Source organism: Planococcus citri, chromosome 2 (assembly GCF_950023065.1).
Source record: "Planococcus citri chromosome 2, ihPlaCitr1.1, whole genome shotgun sequence".
In the NCBI taxonomy this organism is placed as follows: domain Eukaryota; kingdom Metazoa; phylum Arthropoda; class Insecta; order Hemiptera; family Pseudococcidae; genus Planococcus; species Planococcus citri.
Window position 1 is genome coordinate 83,171,146 of NC_088678.1, and position 19,961 is coordinate 83,191,106.

A 19,961-nucleotide genomic window follows, 5' to 3' on the forward strand; every position below is an offset into this window, starting at 1 on the left:
AAAAAAAAAACGATGCTATTTTGGGTACCGCTGGCACGCCTACAGGATTTGACCAAGGGTGTGTCCTCTACGTCTACAACACATAGTGTGTGTGCTGGCATTTAATCCGCGTATAACCGGGTTTATAATACGAGTATACTCTCGTAATTATTGTAGGATTTTGTGTTTTCAAAGGGCACAGGTACATAACAGGAACCGGAAACACGTGCGTGGTTGTTAATGCTGTCATGAAAGATTATCCTCTTCGTGTGACGTTTGTTTATTTCATCATACCCAAACGCCGTGAGGATTTTTACTCGTTGGTACCGCGTTTTCCAACTGTCTCGGGGAACCGATCATTTTCCGCGTACTGCCTGGTTTCGAGAATTGAGCACCTAAGATTGAGAAAAAAATAAACAGAGACGATGGAGTAAATAAAGACGAAAAATTATCAATCTGTGAAGCAATGTGAAAACGATTGTACCTTCTAATATCATCTTTAGTTCTTCCGGAGGTGATATGGCCAACGATTGCAGATTAGCTTCTTTCATATCGGATACTAATTTTTCGACTTGCCTTTTTTTCTCGTTTATGGTCGCTTCCAAGACTGCCACCTGAATAAAATCAGATACGAGGGGGTGAATTAGTCGAATGAATTATAAAATTGAAGATTCCGGTTTTTTGCCCCCCTCCCCCCAAAAAAACTATTTTTTATGTCAAATCAAACATTCTACGAAATGTGGCACGATTCTTTCAATTTTCAGGAGGTTTTGGGAGCAATAGGGTTGTTGAAGGTTCCGAATCCAAAAAATGAATTTAAATTCAGATTTAACGCACTTCAAAACCTAATAAAACGTACGTCACACGACTTTTTCAATTTTCATCAAAGTTGGGGGACCAGAGGGGCGTTGTGTGGGTCTAATCAGAAAAATAAATTGATATTCGTATTCAGCGCTCTTGAAAACATATAAAACCATGTGTCACTCGATAATTGTCTTTTTTTGTTGCACTTTGACCAACATTTTGGGGATCTGACCCCCCCCCCCTCCCTCCAATAATTTTTCAAAACCGATTACGGAAAGTTCATTATGGTAAATATTATGAAAATATAAGATTCAATATTTTTTTTTTTCAATTTTCAAAATCATACACCCAAAATTTGGCAAGCTTTCAAAAATAGCCCAACTTCAAAATTATGAAAATTTTGGCGCATATTTTTGAAAGTTGGGAATTAGAATTTGGTTGAAAACGAACTGAAAAATTTTCGACGAAATTAGTTTATTTCATTTTTTGATTTTTTTTTTTTGTCAACTTTACGAGCCTTTCATTGGTCGAGAAACCGAGGGAGGTTTTTTCCTTTGAAAGAGGTTGTTTCAAAATCCAGATAAGAAATGAAAAATTTCTAAAATGTTTTCTTGGACGCAGGAAAATTTTTTTTAAAAATGAGGAATAATTTTTCACAAATCATAAAACCTGTGAATGGGAGTGGAAGCTCAAAAAAGTGAAACTTTAAATCATGAGCCACGTTTCAAGGTAGATTTTAAATTCACACGAATCAAAACTGTAATAAATTACTTCTTTATGCAAAGTATCGCCAATCTGAGCAGCCATTTCGGCATCATGCTTAGCTTGTTCTACTTGTTGCTGCAGTCTTTCTATTTCGGCCAGCATAGATTTCTCGATATGATTCCGTTCTTCACTTTCTCTAGCCAAAATTCTCTGTTCCATTTTAATTTCATCGAGAAGTAATCTGAAATACGAAGACGAAAATCGATAAAACAAAAACAGACCGATTAAGGCGACATGGACGCATCGCAATATACGATCAATTCGCATACCTTATTTTATTTTTGCAAAGTAATAATTCCGTTTCACAATTGGCTAATTTGGAACGCAACAATGTTAATTCGGATTTCAACGTTCTATCTTGTTGCTTGACAATTTCCATTTCTTCTTCGACTGGTCCGGCAGATCGAAGCTAAAAATCGCGTGAACGTAAAGTTAATTACTACGAAGAAAGTTGTCTACGGAACCTGTTTTAATTACCTGTTCGTCGACTTGTTTCAACGTCGCGTCTACACGAGCCACCTCTTTCGCTAGGATATCCATTTGATGCTGTTGTTCTCGCGTTTTCGTTTCCCAGTAAATTATTTCCGCGTCGTACTGAAAAAAATACGATTTCGAGTTAGATTTTTGAGAAGAGGAAGATGATTTTTACGTTTGGGAAATTATGTATTTCACCGTACTTTGCTTAATTCGGCCTGTTGGGCGGATAATTGATCTCTTTGATAGTTTATTAAATGCACTAGATCGCGATATTGCGACGAGTAAATCAAGGAATTATTTCCAGACTCATTTTGGTGATCCTGAAAATAGATGAGAATGAAAAATTTGCTGCAAAAGTGGAGCACGACGATGGCAGCGCGTTATCAATCAATCAACAAACCTTTGTAAGATTACGTTTCGGTGTAGTTTTGAAATTAGTATCGGTCGAAGTAAACTTGGGCGATGTTTTGGAACCGGAAACAGGTGGTGGAGGTTCCCTATAGGGAGGCAACGCTCTGTAGGGTGTGTTTGGACCGGGCGGATCTCGATACGAAGGTGGGGTTTTCCTGTAACTGAAATTCTGACTACCTGGTGATGGAATATTGTTCTCGTTCGACTTGGCAATGGGAGACGAAACCTGTAATTTGAACGAGATTTACTATACAGAATTCGTACAGATGATACTACAGAAGGAGATGATATAAACCTTCGAATTGGGACTAGATGTAAACGATCTGTCTTGTATCTTTACCGTAGGATCAGGCTTTATTTCAGGCGAACTTCGTTTCGGTATTCCTTTAACGATGCCTACGTTATCTGTACGATGATTCAGAGGAAAGTTTAATGATTTACGAACGTCTTTGTTTCTTTCTGGCGACAACGTTTGTAAATTATTTGGACTCGATATTGGTGATGCTATGTTCAACGAAGGTGTCGCTTGAGACGATTTCGAATGTTGTAATATGAACTGAACGCTGTTCAAATGTTCTTTCCATTCCATTAGCACCTGTAAAATGGGATTTAGATGAATATTTGGTAGAGAATAAACTGATGAAAATTTCATTTAACCGACCTTCAGGGGATGCTCGTGGGGAGCCAGCAGTCTTTCTTCATTTCGCAATCTCTTGGTTAGAGTAAATCTACCAGTACGTCCAGTTGCATGAGCTAGAGCATAAACCACATCCTGCGAAACACACGCAAGTCGATTAATTTTAGGCAAGGGTAATCGACGATTTTGAATTCTTTATACTCACTTGACACGTCGTATCTTCGGTAACACCGCAAACTATTCTTTGAATGCCCTCGACCCAGACTTTCAATTCCATGGTACTTGAAAGTTGAAGTGTTTTGAAGTAACTTTTAACTAGGAAATGACTTCTCTAACACGAAACATAGCACACCCAGAAGCACCATTGATGAAATTAGAACCCGACGATAGATTTTTTTGATCGAAACAACCCGCGATCAATTTCTTATTTTAAAAAACTAATCGTCACTTTCTATTTAATTAATTCTACAGTGATTAATTTTCATCGAGTGCAAATTTCTAAAATTGTGATACATCAACAAATAACAGAACAGGATTTTCAGGGGTTCCAAAACTGCGAATTTATGATTAAAATGAAACGGCCTACCAGGTAAACAGAAAAACCTGAAACGTAATGACGCTCCGATTAGTTCCATGAAAACTCACCAGAGGTCGCTCTAAATTGAAAATACAAGTTGCAATTTCAATGTAAAAAGTCCAAAAGAACGAAAAATACTCGGCCACGCGAAAAATGAAAAAAATTTCATGTTTTTAATCCTGGAGCTCTCGATTCCAAAATGTGATTTTCTGCATTTTGGACAAAAATAGAGTGAAAACCGAGTAAAATTTGAGTTGAAAATATGTAAATTGTCGTTTAAAATGTATATTTCAATATGTTCCTTCACAGTGTGTTAATTACAGTCGTCGTAAGTTTCGGAATTTACACGAATTCGAGGTTTTTTCGTGGTATAATTTGATTGTTTTCATTATGCCGGTTTCATTATTTGCATCATCTTTACAGTCGATAAAATATCCAACGGATTACATTATTATGGTAAATTGATAATTTTTCATCTATTTGATACAAACGGACAAATATTCAAGCCACAAGATCATTCGCTTAGGTATTGCCATAGTTCAAAATGGATGGCTCAAACGATCCATGTTTTCAATCGGTGGTGATCTTAGGATTGAAGACTGCATTGCTTGAAGCTCAGTAAGTATCGTAATCACTTCTCCTTGATCTTTCTAACCTTCTATATTCGTTGGTTATTTCAATGTTTTGTTTGTTTGTTTCACCAGAGATGAAATAAGTCGAATTACGAAAGAACGAGATGAAGCTCGAAAGAAAATTTTGCAAATGATCCAGACCAATGGTAAATACCAAGTAGAAGTTATCAATTCCAACGAATTAGCAACTAAATTGAAGACGGTATGTAATCTACTCTGCGTATAATGATTTATATGATGTAAAACTTAGCGTGTGCTACTTACTAATTGTTTTCTTTTTGAAGGAGCTGAAAAAAGTACGAAAAGAATTAGAAGCGCATAAGAAAGAGCTAGAGAAACAGAAAATTGATTTAGAGAACGCGCAACGCCAAAAAGAAAATGAGAATTACAATTGGAAATTTCAGTACGATCAATTAAAATCACTTCTCGATATTAAAACTGAATTATTAGAATCGATGAACGTCAAAGGTAATGTCAATTTTTGGTTTTTAATCTAGAGTTTTGTAATAAATAGGTATCAGTATTCAGTAAACGAGTGTTTTACTGGTATTAATTTGTAATCCGTTTAATTTCAGGTGATAAATTGAGTAAAGACGATTTGATCGATTATCGAGCGAATTATAAAATTATTATGAAAAGTTTGAAAATGGTCGTAAAAAATCAACCTTGTTATTCAGGTACGTAGTTATTGTTGTTTGTTCGAAGTACAATCAAACTTATTATTAGAATATGCTTACTGATTTTTGTGTTTGTTTTTTTTTTGTTTAATTTTTAGATCACGAGCTTCTCGAAGATATTCGAAACATTATTTACAGAATAGAAAGCGGCAGATCGGTTAGTTTATCTAAATATTTCGCCAAAAGAGCGAAACCAGTTAAAAAGGAAATCGAAAAAAGCAACGACAACCTCGACAGCGATGTTCACGAAAATTCAAGAATTCACTCTTCCGATCCCGATTCAGTTGACGAATTTCCCATTGAAACACACAAAAGCTGCGAAAATCCTAATCCAAACGTCGTTCAGAGTAACTTTTCGATGAAAATGGACGATTTCTTCGAATTAGACAAAAGTATATCGAAGAATACGAATTTTGTTGCGGATAAAGCGAATACTGTTGTTGATAAACCAAAGATAAACGTTTGTATTACGGATATGCCCGATCTTATAGACGAAACCGTTTGTGGCATTGTTTCGGCTGAGCCGAGTGATGAAAAGAATATAGATACGATATCAGACAGCGAAAGCGATTCGACTTCTGGATTTTGCGATGGCGAAACTGAAGCCGAATCACCTCCTAGTAGTACGGAATTCGTTAACCAACCGTCGGACGTACCCGAGAATCATAATTTCGCCATGTGTATGCCTGATTTATTATCATCGAGTGATACTGAGAAAAATACGTTTAGTTTTTGTCGCGATGACCAAAACAACATATCCGAGTCTTCCATTACGGTTTTGAATTCGAAGCTGAAAAGTAATAAGTCGCCATCGCCTCGGAAAAAGAACCCTGATACCGGAAACGAGCTCCAAGTGAAAAAGATTTTAGAAGAAATGAAAGAGATGAGAATCAAAATGAACGATCAGGTTTCTGTTTTGAGACAGTATTACGATGAGAATTTGGACGAGTTGAATAGCTGTTTCAAACGTCCCGAATCTGTGCTTCCTTCGCGTCGAAAATCTGTACAAAAGAGTAAAAATATCCAAAATGTAGAAAATGTCGCTGATGCTATACCAAAACGTTCGTCTCAATTAGTGAAACGTGATCCATGCTCTAGAAAAGTGAATATTGCGGTGGCATCTTTCAACGATGATGAAATTCGAGAGAAGAGGCTCGATTCAGGATCACCGAGTCATTCGAATGAGATTGCGATGGATTCGCCAGCGAAATCGAATCTCGATCGTGTAGCTATCGAGTCTAGAGTTGCTGAGAAACGCGATGTTGATGAAATTCGTTCCGGAAATAGTTCCTTATTTGCTGATGTTACCAATAATTTCGAAACAGCAACCGATCCTCTTTCTCAGTTGCTAACCGAAGCTAGTTTTAGTGATACGATTGATCTGAATAATACGTTTGATTATAGAATAGATGTTCTTTCAACTGACGATGCAGCTACCGTGATAGAAACTCAAGAACCCACCGATAAAATTATTCCCTCGTTGAATACTCCACAAACCGATGTACCAGAAAATTCGAATACGGAGACGTTACCGCAGATTACGTTGAAATCAAACGTATGTAATTCTGCGGAATCGAGTTGTATAAATAGACCTCTTGATGATGTTACAATTGAGGAAAGTGACGCTGTTTGTGAACCATCTCTCGATATCATTTCATCGCAACATGCTTCGTCGAGTAATGTTGAAAAACTTGACGAAGTTTCAACCAAAGAAAACCATGCCGTTACTGCCTCCTGCGCTGATCAGCCTACCTCAACTTCGAATATTTTGAACGAACCATCGAAGTGTTCCAAAACAGAAAAATCGAAAAGAAAAAATCATTACGCTGATCTCGTCGACGAAAAACGACCTCAAGAAGATCCTACAATTGAGAATAATAAGACTGCTTTTCAAGATCGTCTCGATAACGTTTCAACGCATAATGCTTCGTCGAATAAAGTTGAAAAATCTCACGAAGATTCATCCAAAGAAAGCAATCCTGTCACTGATCCTGTGGTTGCAGAACAGCTTACCTCAACTTCAAATGTTTCGAATCGAAAGTCAGTCGAAAAATCGTCTAAACTTTTGAAGACAGAAAAAGTGAAACCCAATAATCGTCGCGCTGATCTCGTCAACGAAAAACAATCGCTCTCTTCTAGTAACGTTGAAAACTCTCGTGAAGTTCCAAGCGAAGAAAGTAACACCGTTCCTGATCCTAGTCCTGGTATTGCTTCATTAGTTACCGATGTATCGAATGAACAGCCCCCAACTTTAAATATTTCGAATCGGAACTCGGACAAAAAATCGTCCGAATCTTGCAAAACAACGAAAGTGAAACAAGAAACCAGCGATTCTGATCTTGTTAACGAGAAACCCATCGAAGGAGCGTCGAAGAAAAGAAAAAATCCTCGAAAACCGACCAAACCAAAACAAGTATCACTCAGCGACGATCAACAAACGCAGTCTACTTGTGAAGAAGCAAACGATAGGATGGCAAAGCTTATTTCCTCTTACGAAGCCGTAATAGCCGAGGTTGCCTCGTCATATGTTCAAGAACCAGTGGAAGAATCTCAAGTCGATATTGTTTCGGTTCCTGTAAGCGATGTCGACCCTACACCTAGTTCGGATTCTGCAGATGCAACGAATGAAAACGACCTCGCGATGGTTTCAACAGCTACTCAACAACTTGCTGATTCGTCGGCTTTGATAACGCAGACAGATGCTGTAATTTTAGAAGCCTCGAACGAATCTTCTATTCTTGAAAACAACCCCGCTATCGATTCTAATACGATTGATGAGCAAATTGTTGAAGTTCCCGAAAAACACCAGAATAGATGTCCCAAAACGGAATTGAAAAATTTACAAAATGAAGATGATCCGACCGAAACCGAAACAGAACAGTCCGCAAATTCGTTCACTTTGTCGAGGAATGAAAACGCCAAAATTTTAGAACATCCGGAAAAGCCCTCCATTCCAGAAAATAACGCCAAAAGTACCTCAACTGACGATTCTAACCCTACGGATGAAAAAATACCGGAAGATGTTCCCAAAAAGCGCCAGTGTAGGCGTCCCAGAAAGACATTGGAAAATTTACAAAATGAAGATAATCCGACCGAAGCCGAAACAAAACAGTCCACAAATTCGTTCACTTCGTCAAAGAATGAAAACGCCTCAATTTTAGAACATCCGGAAAAGCCCTCTGTTCCAGAAAATAACGCCAAAAGTACATCAACCGACGATTCTAACCTCGCAGAAGAAAAAATACCGGAAGATGTTCCCAAAAAGCGCGGACGACGCCCTAAAAAAGCATCGTGCGATGCGCCCGAAAAAACAAAAACAACCTCCGAAAAGACTGTTTCCGTGTTGGAAAATTCAAACGTATCCTCCGTCCTCGAAAACAACACCAAAAGTGACTCGGTTGACGATTCTGAAGTTAGCAAAGAAGAAACTTCGGAACAAGTCATCAAAAGGCGCGGTCGTCCTAAAAAAGTTTCGCGCGGTCGTCCTAGAAAAGTTTCGTTAGATTCGCAACATTCGTCTAATAAGTCGACAAATGCTTCTCCTGCGAAAGCCAAGAGAAAAGGAGCCATTGTAGAAAAACCAGGCAAATCATCCGTTCTCGTAATGAGATTGAGAAGCTCGCCGATGAAACGCAAATGTGGACGTCCTAGCAAAACACCACCAGCTCCTAAATCTGAGCCACGAAATTCCACTAAACCAGATTCAGATAATGTTGAAACTACGACTCGTGTAAGTCGCCGAAAATCGAGCAGGATAGTCGCTGAAAACTCCGATCCCTCGTGTACCATGAATAATGGAATGGAGCGTCGAAAACGTAAAGGAAAATACGTGGAAATCTTAGATTCACTCAAATGCAAAACGAAACGTAGAAAATCCGATTACGATGCAGTATCGATTGAGCTAAACGATGATGTGAAACCGCAGCAACGTCGAGGCCGTAAAAGGAAAGCTTCTTTGCCTATTGAAACTTTCGAAAGCGCCACCCAAAGTAAGCTTTGGTTTTTATTACATTATTACGATACTCGTAGAGTCTCTCGAAAAACCTTTCCAATGCGGATGATTTCAAATTTTATAAAATGGCGTTTTTGATTCTTTGTTTTATGCTCTCAACCCCTAGAAATATCGGTTTTTATTTTTTCTTTTAATGATTACTGTAGATTTTAACCTCATCTGCCTCAACTAAATCTGTACGAAAGTAGAACTGGGGCTCCCTAAAAAAATTGTAATTTTTTGTTTGCGCGTTCTAGTCCCTACAAGGGAACCTCTCGAGGTGTCACACTCCGATTTGAACGGGACTGCGATTTTTGGAAAGAGCACAATCTAAAACCCCCAAAACCAAATTTTCAGCTGCCCAAGTTCATTTTTCGATTTTTGGCGAATTTTTAAAAATCCAAAATTGACTGTTTTTGGTGATTCAAGTTTTTTTTTTTAAAGTACGTACTTGATCAGTTGAAATGGCCAAAATAAGTCCCAAAACTAATATTAATTACTCAATTCCAAATTTCATCATTTCCAGCCAGTCTGGAGCCTCCAGCGCGAATTTTGAATTTCTCCAGAATTTTGAATTTGCTCCAGAAGGCATGAATATGAAGTTGGGCAGCTAAAAATCAAGTTGTATATTACACTCAACCTGTTTAACGAGCTTATCCACATTTGAGCAGATTTTGAGTCTCAAAAGTGGCTTCTTGACCAGCTTTTTTCAAAATTAAAAAATCCAAAAAATCAAAAGTTTCCCTTTTATGTGGAAGTTTTCGAAATTCACTCGAATCGCTGTATTTTGTTCAAAACTAAATCCTCAAATCCAAATTTCACAATTTCCAGCCATTCTGGAGCCTCCAGCGTGATTTTCAATTTCTCCAGAATTTTGAATTTGCTCCAGAAGGCGTGAATATGAAGTTGGGCAGCTAAAAATCGAGTTGTGTATTATACTCGAACTGTTTAACGAGTTTATCTACATTTGAGCCGATTTTGTGAGTCACACCTCAATAGTGATTTTTTGACCAGCTTTTTTCAAAATTACAAAATCCAAAAAAATCAAAAGATAACCGTTTGTGAGGAAATTTTTGAAATTTGTGCGAATCGCTGTATTTCTTCAAGAACTGGCCCCCGGAGCGCAAATTCTACCATTTCCAGCCGTTTTGGAGCGAGAGTGACGTAAAAAACTACTCTTGAGGTGTCACTCTCAAAATCGGCTCAAATGTAGATAAACTCGTTAAACAAGTCGAGTATAATATACAACTCGATTTTTAGCTGCCCAACTGCATATTCATGCCTTCGGGAGCAAATTCAAAATTCTGGAGAAATTGAAAAATCACGCTGGAGGCTCCAGACTGGCTGGAAATGGTGAAATTTGGATTTGGGTAATTTATTTCAGTTTTGGGACTTATTTTGACCATTTTTACTGATCAAGTACGTACTTTTTTTAAAAAAGCATAAATCGCCAAAAACAGTCAATTTTGGATTTTCAAAAATTCGTCAAAAATCAAAAAATGAATTTGGGCACCTGAAAATTTGGTTTTGGGGATTTTAGACTATGCTCTTTCCAAAAATCACAGTTCCGTTCTAATCGGATTGTGCCACCTCAAGAGGTTCCCTTGATAGATTTGGTTCATTTTCATCATACCCCCTCATAATTGAGAAGTAAAATGTGGATCCTTCGAAAAAATGTGTAAGAAACATTGAAAAAATTGAAATGTTCACCTGTTAACAATTTTGTCCTTCGATTTGGTCCATTTTCATTTCAAACGCGTTATTTATTGGTTTGACCCCCTCCCCCTCCCCCTAACAATGAAGAAAAATGTATGCATTTCGGAAAGGATTTCTGAGACAAATGTTAATTATATACGCAGTTGAAAATATAATTTAATCTAATCGTTGCTTTCTGGTGTGTTTCTGTTGTTTAGCTAACTGGTCACCTAGTTCGAAATCGACTACTTCCCGAGACGCTAAAAGGATCAATGAACTCGAAAAGGCCACAGAGTGCGAACCTGAATCAGTAGTTCACCTCCACGAACCATCGCCGCAAATCATCGATAATGATCGACAAATTGACAAACAGATTCGGCCATCGAATACCAACAATGATGATCGTGCTCTTGATGAGATTTCGTTCAAAGACACGTCGACGGAACCCAAGCAACTCGAAATTCCGACCGAATTCAACGATCTAAGCATATTAGCTTCACGAGCAAATCAAATCAAAATGACAGATTTGTCCATGTTACCGTCATCTCACCCTCTTCCTCAATTCGTCGAACATATGTCGAAAATGATTCAAGAAAAAGTTATGTCTATGATTTTCGCGAAATCCTCTCCAGTAACCGGTGAAAATCTTGTTGCAGCTGTCGAATCGAAACGTGAAACTGCTCAGAATGAAATACCTAGTAGCTCGCTGTCGAACGTAGATCCACGAGAACCTGTTCCAGCTGCAGTTGAAGCCGGATTCGTTCGCAATCCGTCCTCGGTAGCGGAATGTAATGTAGAAATTAATACAGTATCGAGTGTTCGAGTCTCAGATGATCCTAAAGTTACAATTCCCGTAGCGAAATCAAATTTAGAACGTGCTCCGGAGCTACCGGATTCGTCAATTGAATCGAAACATGACCAGGAATCGATTTCCGTGCCGGAGATTGCAAGTACGAGTCAACTAGAAGAAATTCCAGCTGCGAAACTCGCGCCAGATTGTGTTCCTAATTCGTCGGAATCTGAAAATGATACAGAATCGGATGAAAAACATGGTTTAGAAACTGCAAATCGGGTGATTCCGGTTGAGGAGTCGAAGAAACCATCGAGTCCAGATGTATCTGATTCGTCTACCAAAATAGAAAACAAGAAAGAATCGATTTCGATATCCAGTTTTCAAACCACAGATCAACTGAATAATGGTCCAAAATCCGAGTCGAAAATTGCCGAAAAATTTATTACTGTACAAACCACGAATCAATCGGAAGCGATACCTGTCTCGAATCGTAAAGAAGAAAGTATTTCAAAACGATCGGAATCAGAAAACGACGAAGAATCCGTAGAAAAATCAGTCCAGTTCGTAGATCAAACAGTTGGTGCTTCGAAGACGACGAAATCAGAGCAAACGAACGTCACCAGTTCGACTTCGACAAAATTACAGAGCACCGCTACATCGTGTACGATGAAATCGATTTTCGATTGCGAAGCTGACGAATCGCCGACGAAAGCGGTACGCAAAAAGGTATGCTTTTCGATCCCGGAAGTATCCGACGAACGTTGCGATAGTCCAGCTTCGATGATCGATTCCGATGACGATGCGCCTATCGAGATTTCTTCCAAGATGATTCCCACATCGCATACTCACTCCTCGAATATCGACGAATCTAGTCATTTAGTTGAAAACGAACCCATTTCGCGAATACTACGTTACGAAGAAGAAGCTTCGAATTCGAGCGCATTAAGCAGTCACGTCTCCGAACTGGATGTGAACGTGGAACTCGTATCGCAATTTGAGGGCGTTCGAACGCCGCCCAAAATCAAAGATTTATTCGATTCGTCCGACGACGATGAGAATTCGAAAAACGACGTTTTCAATATTATCGAAGAGATGACTTCTATCAGCCGATCTTTATTCGAAAGACAGAAGGAATTGGCTGAATTCTCGCTGCTGCGTTCGCCTCCTTTGATCGAATCTGCAGTTGTACCGTCTCCTTCCAAGTTGCAGAAGTATTCGCCATCCAGGAACACGGTCGCGGAATGTCAGTCGTTATATTCGCCTTCGCAGAATAACATATCTAGAGACGAGGATGATTCGGAGGACGAAAATTGGGTGATTGCCGAAGAAGACGATCTAGTCAACGATAGCAACGTCGACGGTATTGAAATTAATAAATTAAATTGCAACGATACGAATCCCGTCTGCGGTGAGTATTTTTATCTATTTACTTATTTTTTAAAAGTAGCGATATACGAAAAAGTAAAAAAATTTAGTAAAAGGCGAAAGATACTCTTTATTATGAGTTGCTTTTTGGAAAACAATAAAACGAACCGTTGAATAAGTGAACCTCGATCCCCTTCACGAAAATCTTTTCAACCAGACCAGAAAAAAAAAACGAATTTAATTTGGTTGACTTGTTTCTTTTTACAGTACATCGTAATTATTGGTCGTTGGCATTGCACCCGCTAGCCAACGCAGAAAATGTGAAGATTGTTGTTTGCAGGTAAATAGAAAACGACTCGTTTCGATGTATCTGCCGTCATGTTGCTGCTAAAGGGAAAATTAAATCATCGGAATGCTTTCGATTTTATTATATAATCGTATTATATTAAAAAATATGTATTCTAAGTTTTGCGATTTCTTACGACGTGGTTGTAATTTGAATTTTTATTATTGTCGACAGCTTCACCCGCATATACGAAATCACTGAAGCCTTCGAATGCGAGTTATAATTCATTATCGAACCAGATCACCAATTACAACACTGGAACCGGTCTCTATAGACAATTTAACGAGCCTGTGTCTCGGAGGAAAGTTGTCGATGAATGTCCAGCTAGCTCGAGCAATACCGTAAACTTACAATATTACAAAGAAAACGTCGAACTGGAAAATCAAGGCGGTACCTCGAGAGCATTATCGCCTTTCGAAACTGTGTGGCAGAGTCTTAAATCGTTGTATGTGAAAAGTGCTGATTCCGGTGAAGAAGTCAATTTGATCTCATGCGAATGCGATCAGCAATCGATCGCCCGAAAGGCTTTCTTTTTCAGGAGTCAAAAACCATGTAAGACGAATAAATTTATTATATTTTGTAATTGAAATATCAGATACGAATCGGCATTGAAATTGTTTTTATGTTACAGATGTGAATAGATGGGATTTCACCGTGGAAGATGATAAAATGGCGAGCGTAGAGAAGTCGATTGAAAAGTTTTTGGAGTATGTTCGAGGAAATAGATACGTGCGTGTGAAAGATTTCACCGAGTCGGAAGAGTGGACTCCTACCAATTCAGTTACCATTGCTACGTAAGTATTTTATGTTCTCTGTGTACCTATGATCATCAATTAGGCCTAAGAAAAACAAAATAAAATACAAATTTTCGATTTTGGTCAATTATTGTTGTAATTTGAACATGTTTTTCATTATTTATATATTTTTTCAGTGTTCTAATCGATATGGTAATGAAGTATTCCAATCGACCCATGAGAGAGCTCAAAGAAACGCTGGGATATTTATCAAATTTGAGCATCGATTTAGAAACCGTTCACGCAGGCTTTGTGGAACTATTGCAAACAACGCTCAAAGAGAAAATTTTTTCAAAAACCTGGAAGGTGGATAAGACCAGCAGTACAAACCAGGTACTTAATTACTCATTTTGTATTTTTATCAATTGGAAAAAGGTTTTCGGTATTCTTATTTATATTGCGTCGCATTTGCATGTTTCAGGTGTCGTGTGTTATTGCGATGAGCGTTTTTTTCACAATGTTGAGTCAGCGTTCGAACGATGTGAAAAGCGTTAAAGATTTATTGTTCGAGGGTTTGTATTCGTGGAAATATCGAGTGCATCAGATTGCATTTGGCGTTTTGAACGCGTGTCCGACCATATTCAACGACGCATCTAGAAGTAAGTTTACGTTATGATTTATGGGGAAAATGTTTATTTTTCTAAAAGAAATACCGATTTTCTAACGAGTGTTGTATTTTGCTTTGTAGATTGTCTCTTGACTCAAATTATCCTGTTTACGTTGATAAATCATTCGATGAAGAAAAATCTAGACTTGTTTAAAGTACTCGAAGTACGAGAGATGATTGGACAGCATTATAAAGTGAAGTTGGGCGACAAAGCGGCAGAAGATTACGTCAAGGAGGCCATGTTACTCTTTAACGATGACAGTAAGTTTTCGACATTCGTACAAGTTAGTGATGCTGGGGGAAATCTGTCGAAAATTGGATAGTTTTGGTCATTTTTTTTTCTAAAGATGGGGAATCATGCGGTAACATTGAAGAAAAATTCAGTTGGTAGAATGAAAAAATTGACCGTCTTTCAGATTAAAAATTTTCAAATTAGGCCATAATTGCGTTAATTTAGGGAAACGTTCTGGTCGAATTTATATTTTATTCGCATTTTTACAGAACCAATTCATTTGAATTGAATTGAATTGAAATTTTGGCACAAGTAGGAGTAACTGTAGTTTTTGAAAGCTCTGTTTGAAAAAAAATCGAAGTTTTCGAAATGTGTGATTGAGCATTCGTGATTCAATACTTGATATATTTTCCGGGCCCAACTTTTTCAAAAAAATAAGCCTTAAAAGGTCAAAATATGCTATTTGAGAATTTTCTTTCTGGATCAGTGGGTTATTCCTACTTCCAATGCGTTTCGTATCTATATTTCTGCGCATAATTTGTCCAACAAAAAGAAATACTTGGTGCTTCAAATTCTTCAAATAATGTGACTCGGACAGATCCGTTTTCTAATTCGTTTAAAAAGGATAAAATTTCATTCTCATAAATGGTCACCCAATAGTCCCAATCTCCCCATCCCATTTGAAACATTTTTTTTAAAAACTTGGTAAAATTTTCTGTTTTTCCCATTTTTTTTTTCTTTTTTTTTTTGTGGACGAACTTTTCATTTATGTATTTGTTATAAGATTTTTAAAAAAATTGCAATTTCAAACTTCAAAATTCTCCATTTATTTTTATCTATTTTTCTTTTAAGAGTTCCAAGTTTCTTTAGTTTTTTTCTGAACGTAAAAAAATTTGACCTGAGTAAATTTTGAACTCCTTCCCTCTTTGAAAGATTTTAAATGTTTATTTTTAGGAAGCCTACTTTATTCATTTTTTTTTTTTTTTAATAAAATGTTACTTTTCCATTTTTTTACTTTTCTTTCTAAATTTAAATTCTTTTCTTCATTTTTTGGCCGGGGGGTGGGGAGGATTGGGTGGACGAATTTTAACTCAGGTAAACTAATTCCGCTCTCTGCCAAATTGCTAATAAAAAATCCTGCTTTTTTTATTTTTTTATTTTTTTTTTATTTTTTTTTTTCAAATAAACTTCAAAGTTTTTTACATTGAATTGTCCCCCTCCCGTGGTTTATGATTTGAATAAATTTCGAATCACTGAAAAGCACTGTTTTTTTCATATTTTTTTTTCAAGCTTCAAGATTTTTTATTTAGGTGCTCTTTTAAAATTTTGTCTTGAATGATTTTTCACTCAACCATACCTCTCTCCACCCCCTCCAAAATTGAAACATTTCCCGATTCTGAATCCTATCCTGGTTTTTAAAAGTATTTCCCGACATTTTACTTTATGATGTTATTATTTTGAAAATTGAATCCATCAAAAATATACTACTTTTCTCACTTGTGCCAAAATTAGCCCTCTAAACGAAGCATGAAATTTTTTACCTTCTAGTGTAATAAATTGCTATTTAATTTTAGTCTCGGAACAATTTTGGAAAATTCAAAACCCTGCAGAGTTCGCAGTTTTCCATTTGTGAAGTTGAAATTTTTCGGATCCTTCATATTTTCTTGATGCAAAAAAATGATCGAACTATATAAAATAGGTATCTATTATTCGATCATGTTAATTCAATTTTCTGCACACTCTTTCAGCTTGGGTCGATGCTATGGTGCTTCTGTGTCACAGAAAAGAATTCCCGTGGTCGTACACGAACGTGATAATGAAATATTTAATTCAAATTGTTAACAAATGGAAAGAAGAGAATTTCAACGAGATGATTTTGATAAAAACTATTCAAGCGCTAAGTAAGTTGCTGGGTTTTTATGTTGTTTTTTTTTTCATGATTTTCGTACATAAATTTAATATTTTTTGGTCAAATTCCAGGTAAAATTGTGCAGGTCTGTCGATTCAAAGATGTTATTAGTTCGAATATGACCAAGAAAAAGATGCCAGCTAATTCGAATTATCCGATGTACAATATTGGCTCTATTATCAAGTCTTTATCAGAAGTACTGTACTGTGAAAAAGGTATCTTTCTGATTTTATTTGCGAATTTCCCTTTCGTTTCCCCTTTTTTCTCAATGAGTCGCGAGCTTGTGTCGTCTATTATTGAAAATTTGAGCTCGAGGCTTCAGATTTTGTTGGTTTGTAACGAAAATTTGGAAGAGAAAATACAGTCAGAGTGTCTACATTCGGTAAATTCTGTAAAAAGAAAAAAGAAAAAGAGATTGAAATTTATGAGGAGGAGGAGAGGGCAGGTCAAAATTATTTTCGGGACACGATGCAAGCTCCAGCATTGTTCAAGATGCTCGTTATCTTATTCGGCCCATTTTACATTCCCTTCTTTGGTCATTTTTAAGCTAATTTTAGTAAACCAACACTAACAAGGCATTTTTTTTCTCACTCGACAGGTTCGCGAGAATTACGAGAAACGGTTGCCATAGCCATATGCAACATTAGTCATTTGGATTTCGAAACTTGTTTGAATATTTTATCGACTTGGGAACCTCCCGAATGCTCGATCAGTGACAAAGCTCTAGAAGAAATGAACGTAATCATGAGACGTCGCCCAAAACCGGATTCGGATTCGGATCCGCGCGTACCGAATCTATGGGAAAGGACTTTTTCTCCCAGGAAACCGATGAGACGTACGAATCAATTCGTACCTCGCAGATTTAACGGCGGCGCCGGTGGTGATTCGACGATGCATCAGCATCAACAGCAACGTCAACACCAGTCGCCGATACCTAAATTTCGCGAGAAAAATTCAGCTTTCAGCGAACCACCGAAAAAGAAGAAAAAGAAGAAGAAAAACAAAGGTAAGAAAAATCGAGATAATCGAGAACAAACTATAAGTTGAAACTCAATGTGATAAATTATTTTTGTAATGTGGTAAAATAATTTTTATTTTTTAGTATTCTTTTTTTTTTTTTGCTACTCGTAAGAGTAATTACCATTTTTTTTAAACGTAAGAACGATTCACTTGTATTGTTTTTTTTTCTATATTTTTTTCATTTTTTTTTTTTCGTATATAAAATTATGAAGTTTTTAAGCATTAACAGTAAGAATGTGGACGATGATTGGATTTTTTTACGAGATTAGTATCGTTATATTTTTTTTTTCATTCTTTATTCATTTTTTTTTTTTTTTTTTTCATTTAATATTTCGAGATTTAAATTTCTTATGTTTCTGCGATGTGTAGGTAAGATATTTTTTAACGCCTGCGTATCCCAATCTCGTAACGTTTTAATAAACGTGATTTGTTTTGTTTTTTCATTTTTTTTTCCATACATATTTCGAAGTATTCTAGAAACTCTGTTGTGTTATGTTTGTAGACTGTCGGCCGAAATGATCTCTTAATTGAGCGATATAGGAAGACGAATCTGACTGTTTTTAAACGAGAATTACGACGAAGACGAAATCAGTGTTGTAAATAGCCTTTTGTATGCAGATGTACTTATCAAATAGATACGGTTTTAAACGAAGGGACAGGAGAGGGTGGAAGTAGCGGGTGTACGAGCGAAAAAAAAAATTGATACTTTTTTAAAATGCAAGAAATGAAGGGTATATAGTGCGGTAATGTTAGGTGAATCGAATTACCCATTCTTTAACAAGGAAACAGCGACTAATGGGACGTGTTCAACCCTCTCTCTCTCGGGTACAATAAGCTCTTAAGAACTGTATCCCTTGTTTGATAGTGAACCCTCAAAAATTGAAGTACCTTCGTCACCGTCACCGTCGCCACTGCCGCCGCCGCCGCCGGGTGTACATGTTGTATTAATAGGGAATCGTACGATTAGCAGTCGCAGGGAGAGGAATATATTGGGGCATACACGCGGAGCTGTAAAGAAGGCCACCGCGCCGCGGCGACTGGTGTGATTTAAACAAGTATGACTAATTTGTTGAGAAACTTAGGGTCTGTTTCTTGTCTCTGTTTATCCAAACATTTATAAATTCGTTCATTTTCTAACGGTTGTAAATGTCGTTTACACTTTGGATAGCGCGACGACGACGACGACTAGAAATGCTACGTTTCGGAAAAGAATTACTTACTGCGTAACGGAAACCAGCTTTTTGTTAAAGCTGTCGTACGTACGTGCGTGTAGGGGAGAGAAATACACGTTAAGCTGTAGCGTTTTTACGTTTAATCGAGTCCCAATCCTTGGAGCTTAACGTGACTATGTTGGCGAAACCGAAGAAGGATAATGTTTTTGTAAATAGAAATAGCTGGAGGTTGATTTTATATGCTAATGTAGGTGGGAAGAGATGAATTTTCCGGTGTCGTTGATTGGACTGTTTTTTCAGTAGCCTGAAGATCGTGGATCGAAATACAAAAGGAACCAAGTGACGTCTCCAAAGTTATAGGTGATTTTTCGTCGTTTTAAACATGGAGAAGGACACGAAGATGATATGAAGAACTGAAGTTTTTAAAGTAGCATAGAGCTCTAAAGTTCTCATTCAGAATGTTCCTTTCCTTACCCTCAGCTCAACCCCTTCGTTCTGTTTAGTCGCTGAAGCTTTCCCCCTCCCCCTTCATTCAATCAACGTAAGAAGCCGATGTTGCCTTTTGCTAAAATTATCAATGTTTAGATTTTTGCCTTGATTAATAGCAAAATCGGTTTTTTCAAAGATTGCAAAAAGCCTCGTTTCTCGCTAAAAATTCTCAAAAATGCGAGGTTCTGAGAAAAAATCCCAAAAGGCTTCTCTTTTCCCCCAAATACATCCAAAAGTCTAGCTTTTTTAGCAGAAATTATCCAAAATTACCAAAAATATATCGTTTTTTTGACAAAAATTGTAAATTACTTTTTTGCCAATAATTGCCAAAAAGTCTTGCATTTTGTAAAAAAAAAAAATGACGAAACATTTCGCTTTTTAGCAGATTTTTTGAAAACTCTCACCTTTTTCTCAAAAAGTTTAATACCCAAAAGTTGAGCTTTATTGCCGAAAATTGCCTGTCCAGTCTCAATGTGTCGTTTTTTTTATTTAAAACAATTTTCAAGAGTCTTATTTTTTATTAGAAATGGTAAAATACCAAAAAATCTAGTTTTTTTAGATTTTAAAACGAAAAGTTCATGTATTTTTG

At 37.0% G+C, this 19,961-nt stretch overlaps 2 protein-coding genes across 5 annotated transcripts; one reads left to right on the plus strand and one right to left on the minus strand.

The window, feature by feature from the left end:
* Positions 1–98: 98 nt before the first annotated feature.
* Positions 99–3,571, minus strand: RASSF8 (ras association domain-containing protein 8). Of its 2 annotated transcripts, none has more exons than XM_065353626.1 (10): positions 3,279–3,571; positions 3,098–3,208; positions 2,777–3,031; positions 2,426–2,662; positions 2,226–2,345; positions 2,026–2,142; positions 1,818–1,957; positions 1,555–1,729; positions 464–593; positions 99–374 (listed from the first exon to the last, which is right to left on the minus strand). In XM_065353626.1, the coding sequence occupies exons 1-10, from the start codon at positions 3,348–3,350 to the stop codon at positions 268–270; spliced, it is 1,464 nt and encodes a 487-aa protein (XP_065209698.1). In that variant the 5' UTR covers positions 3,351–3,571; the 3' UTR covers positions 99–267. The 2 variants fall into 2 exon arrangements, with proteins under 2 accessions (XP_065209698.1, XP_065209697.1); XM_065353625.1 differs by having other exon boundaries at positions 2,732–3,031; positions 3,279–3,570.
* A 248-nt stretch (positions 3,572–3,819) lies between these two features.
* On the plus strand, positions 3,820–19,362 carry LOC135838073 (titin-like). 3 transcript variants are annotated; one of them, XM_065353613.1, is made up of 17 exons: positions 3,820–4,106; positions 4,177–4,268; positions 4,355–4,484; positions 4,567–4,750; positions 4,858–4,959; positions 5,058–8,948; positions 10,864–12,846; positions 13,324–13,701; positions 13,781–13,943; positions 14,081–14,276; positions 14,365–14,542; positions 14,632–14,811; positions 16,531–16,683; positions 16,763–16,906; positions 17,290–17,697; positions 18,214–18,307; positions 19,184–19,362. In XM_065353613.1, exons 2-16 carry the CDS (start codon positions 4,195–4,197, stop codon positions 18,228–18,230), a joined length of 8,181 nt encoding a protein of 2,726 aa, XP_065209685.1. In that variant the 5' UTR covers positions 3,820–4,106; positions 4,177–4,194; the 3' UTR covers positions 18,231–18,307; positions 19,184–19,362. The 3 variants fall into 3 exon arrangements, with proteins under 3 accessions (XP_065209685.1, XP_065209683.1, XP_065209684.1); XM_065353611.1 differs by lacking the exons at positions 18,214–18,307; positions 19,184–19,362 and having other exon boundaries at positions 17,290–18,154; XM_065353612.1 differs by lacking the exons at positions 18,214–18,307; positions 19,184–19,362 and having other exon boundaries at positions 3,821–3,978; positions 4,074–4,268; positions 17,290–18,154.
* The last annotated feature ends 599 nt before the right edge of the window (positions 19,363–19,961 follow it).

Excerpts from the sequence above, each read along its gene's own strand:
- RASSF8 (XM_065353625.1), bottom strand. The coding sequence starts at position 3,350 with ATGGAATTGAAAGTCTGGGTCGAGGGCATTCAAAGAATAGTTTGCGGT. Across the intron at positions 594-1,554 it reads GCGATACTTTGCATAAAGAA|GTGGCAGTCTTGGAAGCGAC; the intron begins GTAATTTATTAC and ends GATTTTATTCAG. Across the intron at positions 375-463 it reads ACTAAAGATGATATTAGAAG|GTGCTCAATTCTCGAAACCA; the intron begins GTACAATCGTTT and ends TCTCAATCTTAG.
- LOC135838073 (XM_065353611.1), top strand. The coding sequence starts at position 4,195 with ATGGATGGCTCAAACGATCCATGTTTTCAATCGGTGGTGATCTTAGGA. Across the intron at positions 4,485-4,566 it reads TAGCAACTAAATTGAAGACG|GAGCTGAAAAAAGTACGAAA; the intron begins GTATGTAATCTA and ends TTCTTTTTGAAG. Across the intron at positions 8,949-10,863 it reads TTTCGAAAGCGCCACCCAAA|CTAACTGGTCACCTAGTTCG; the intron begins GTAAGCTTTGGT and ends TCTGTTGTTTAG.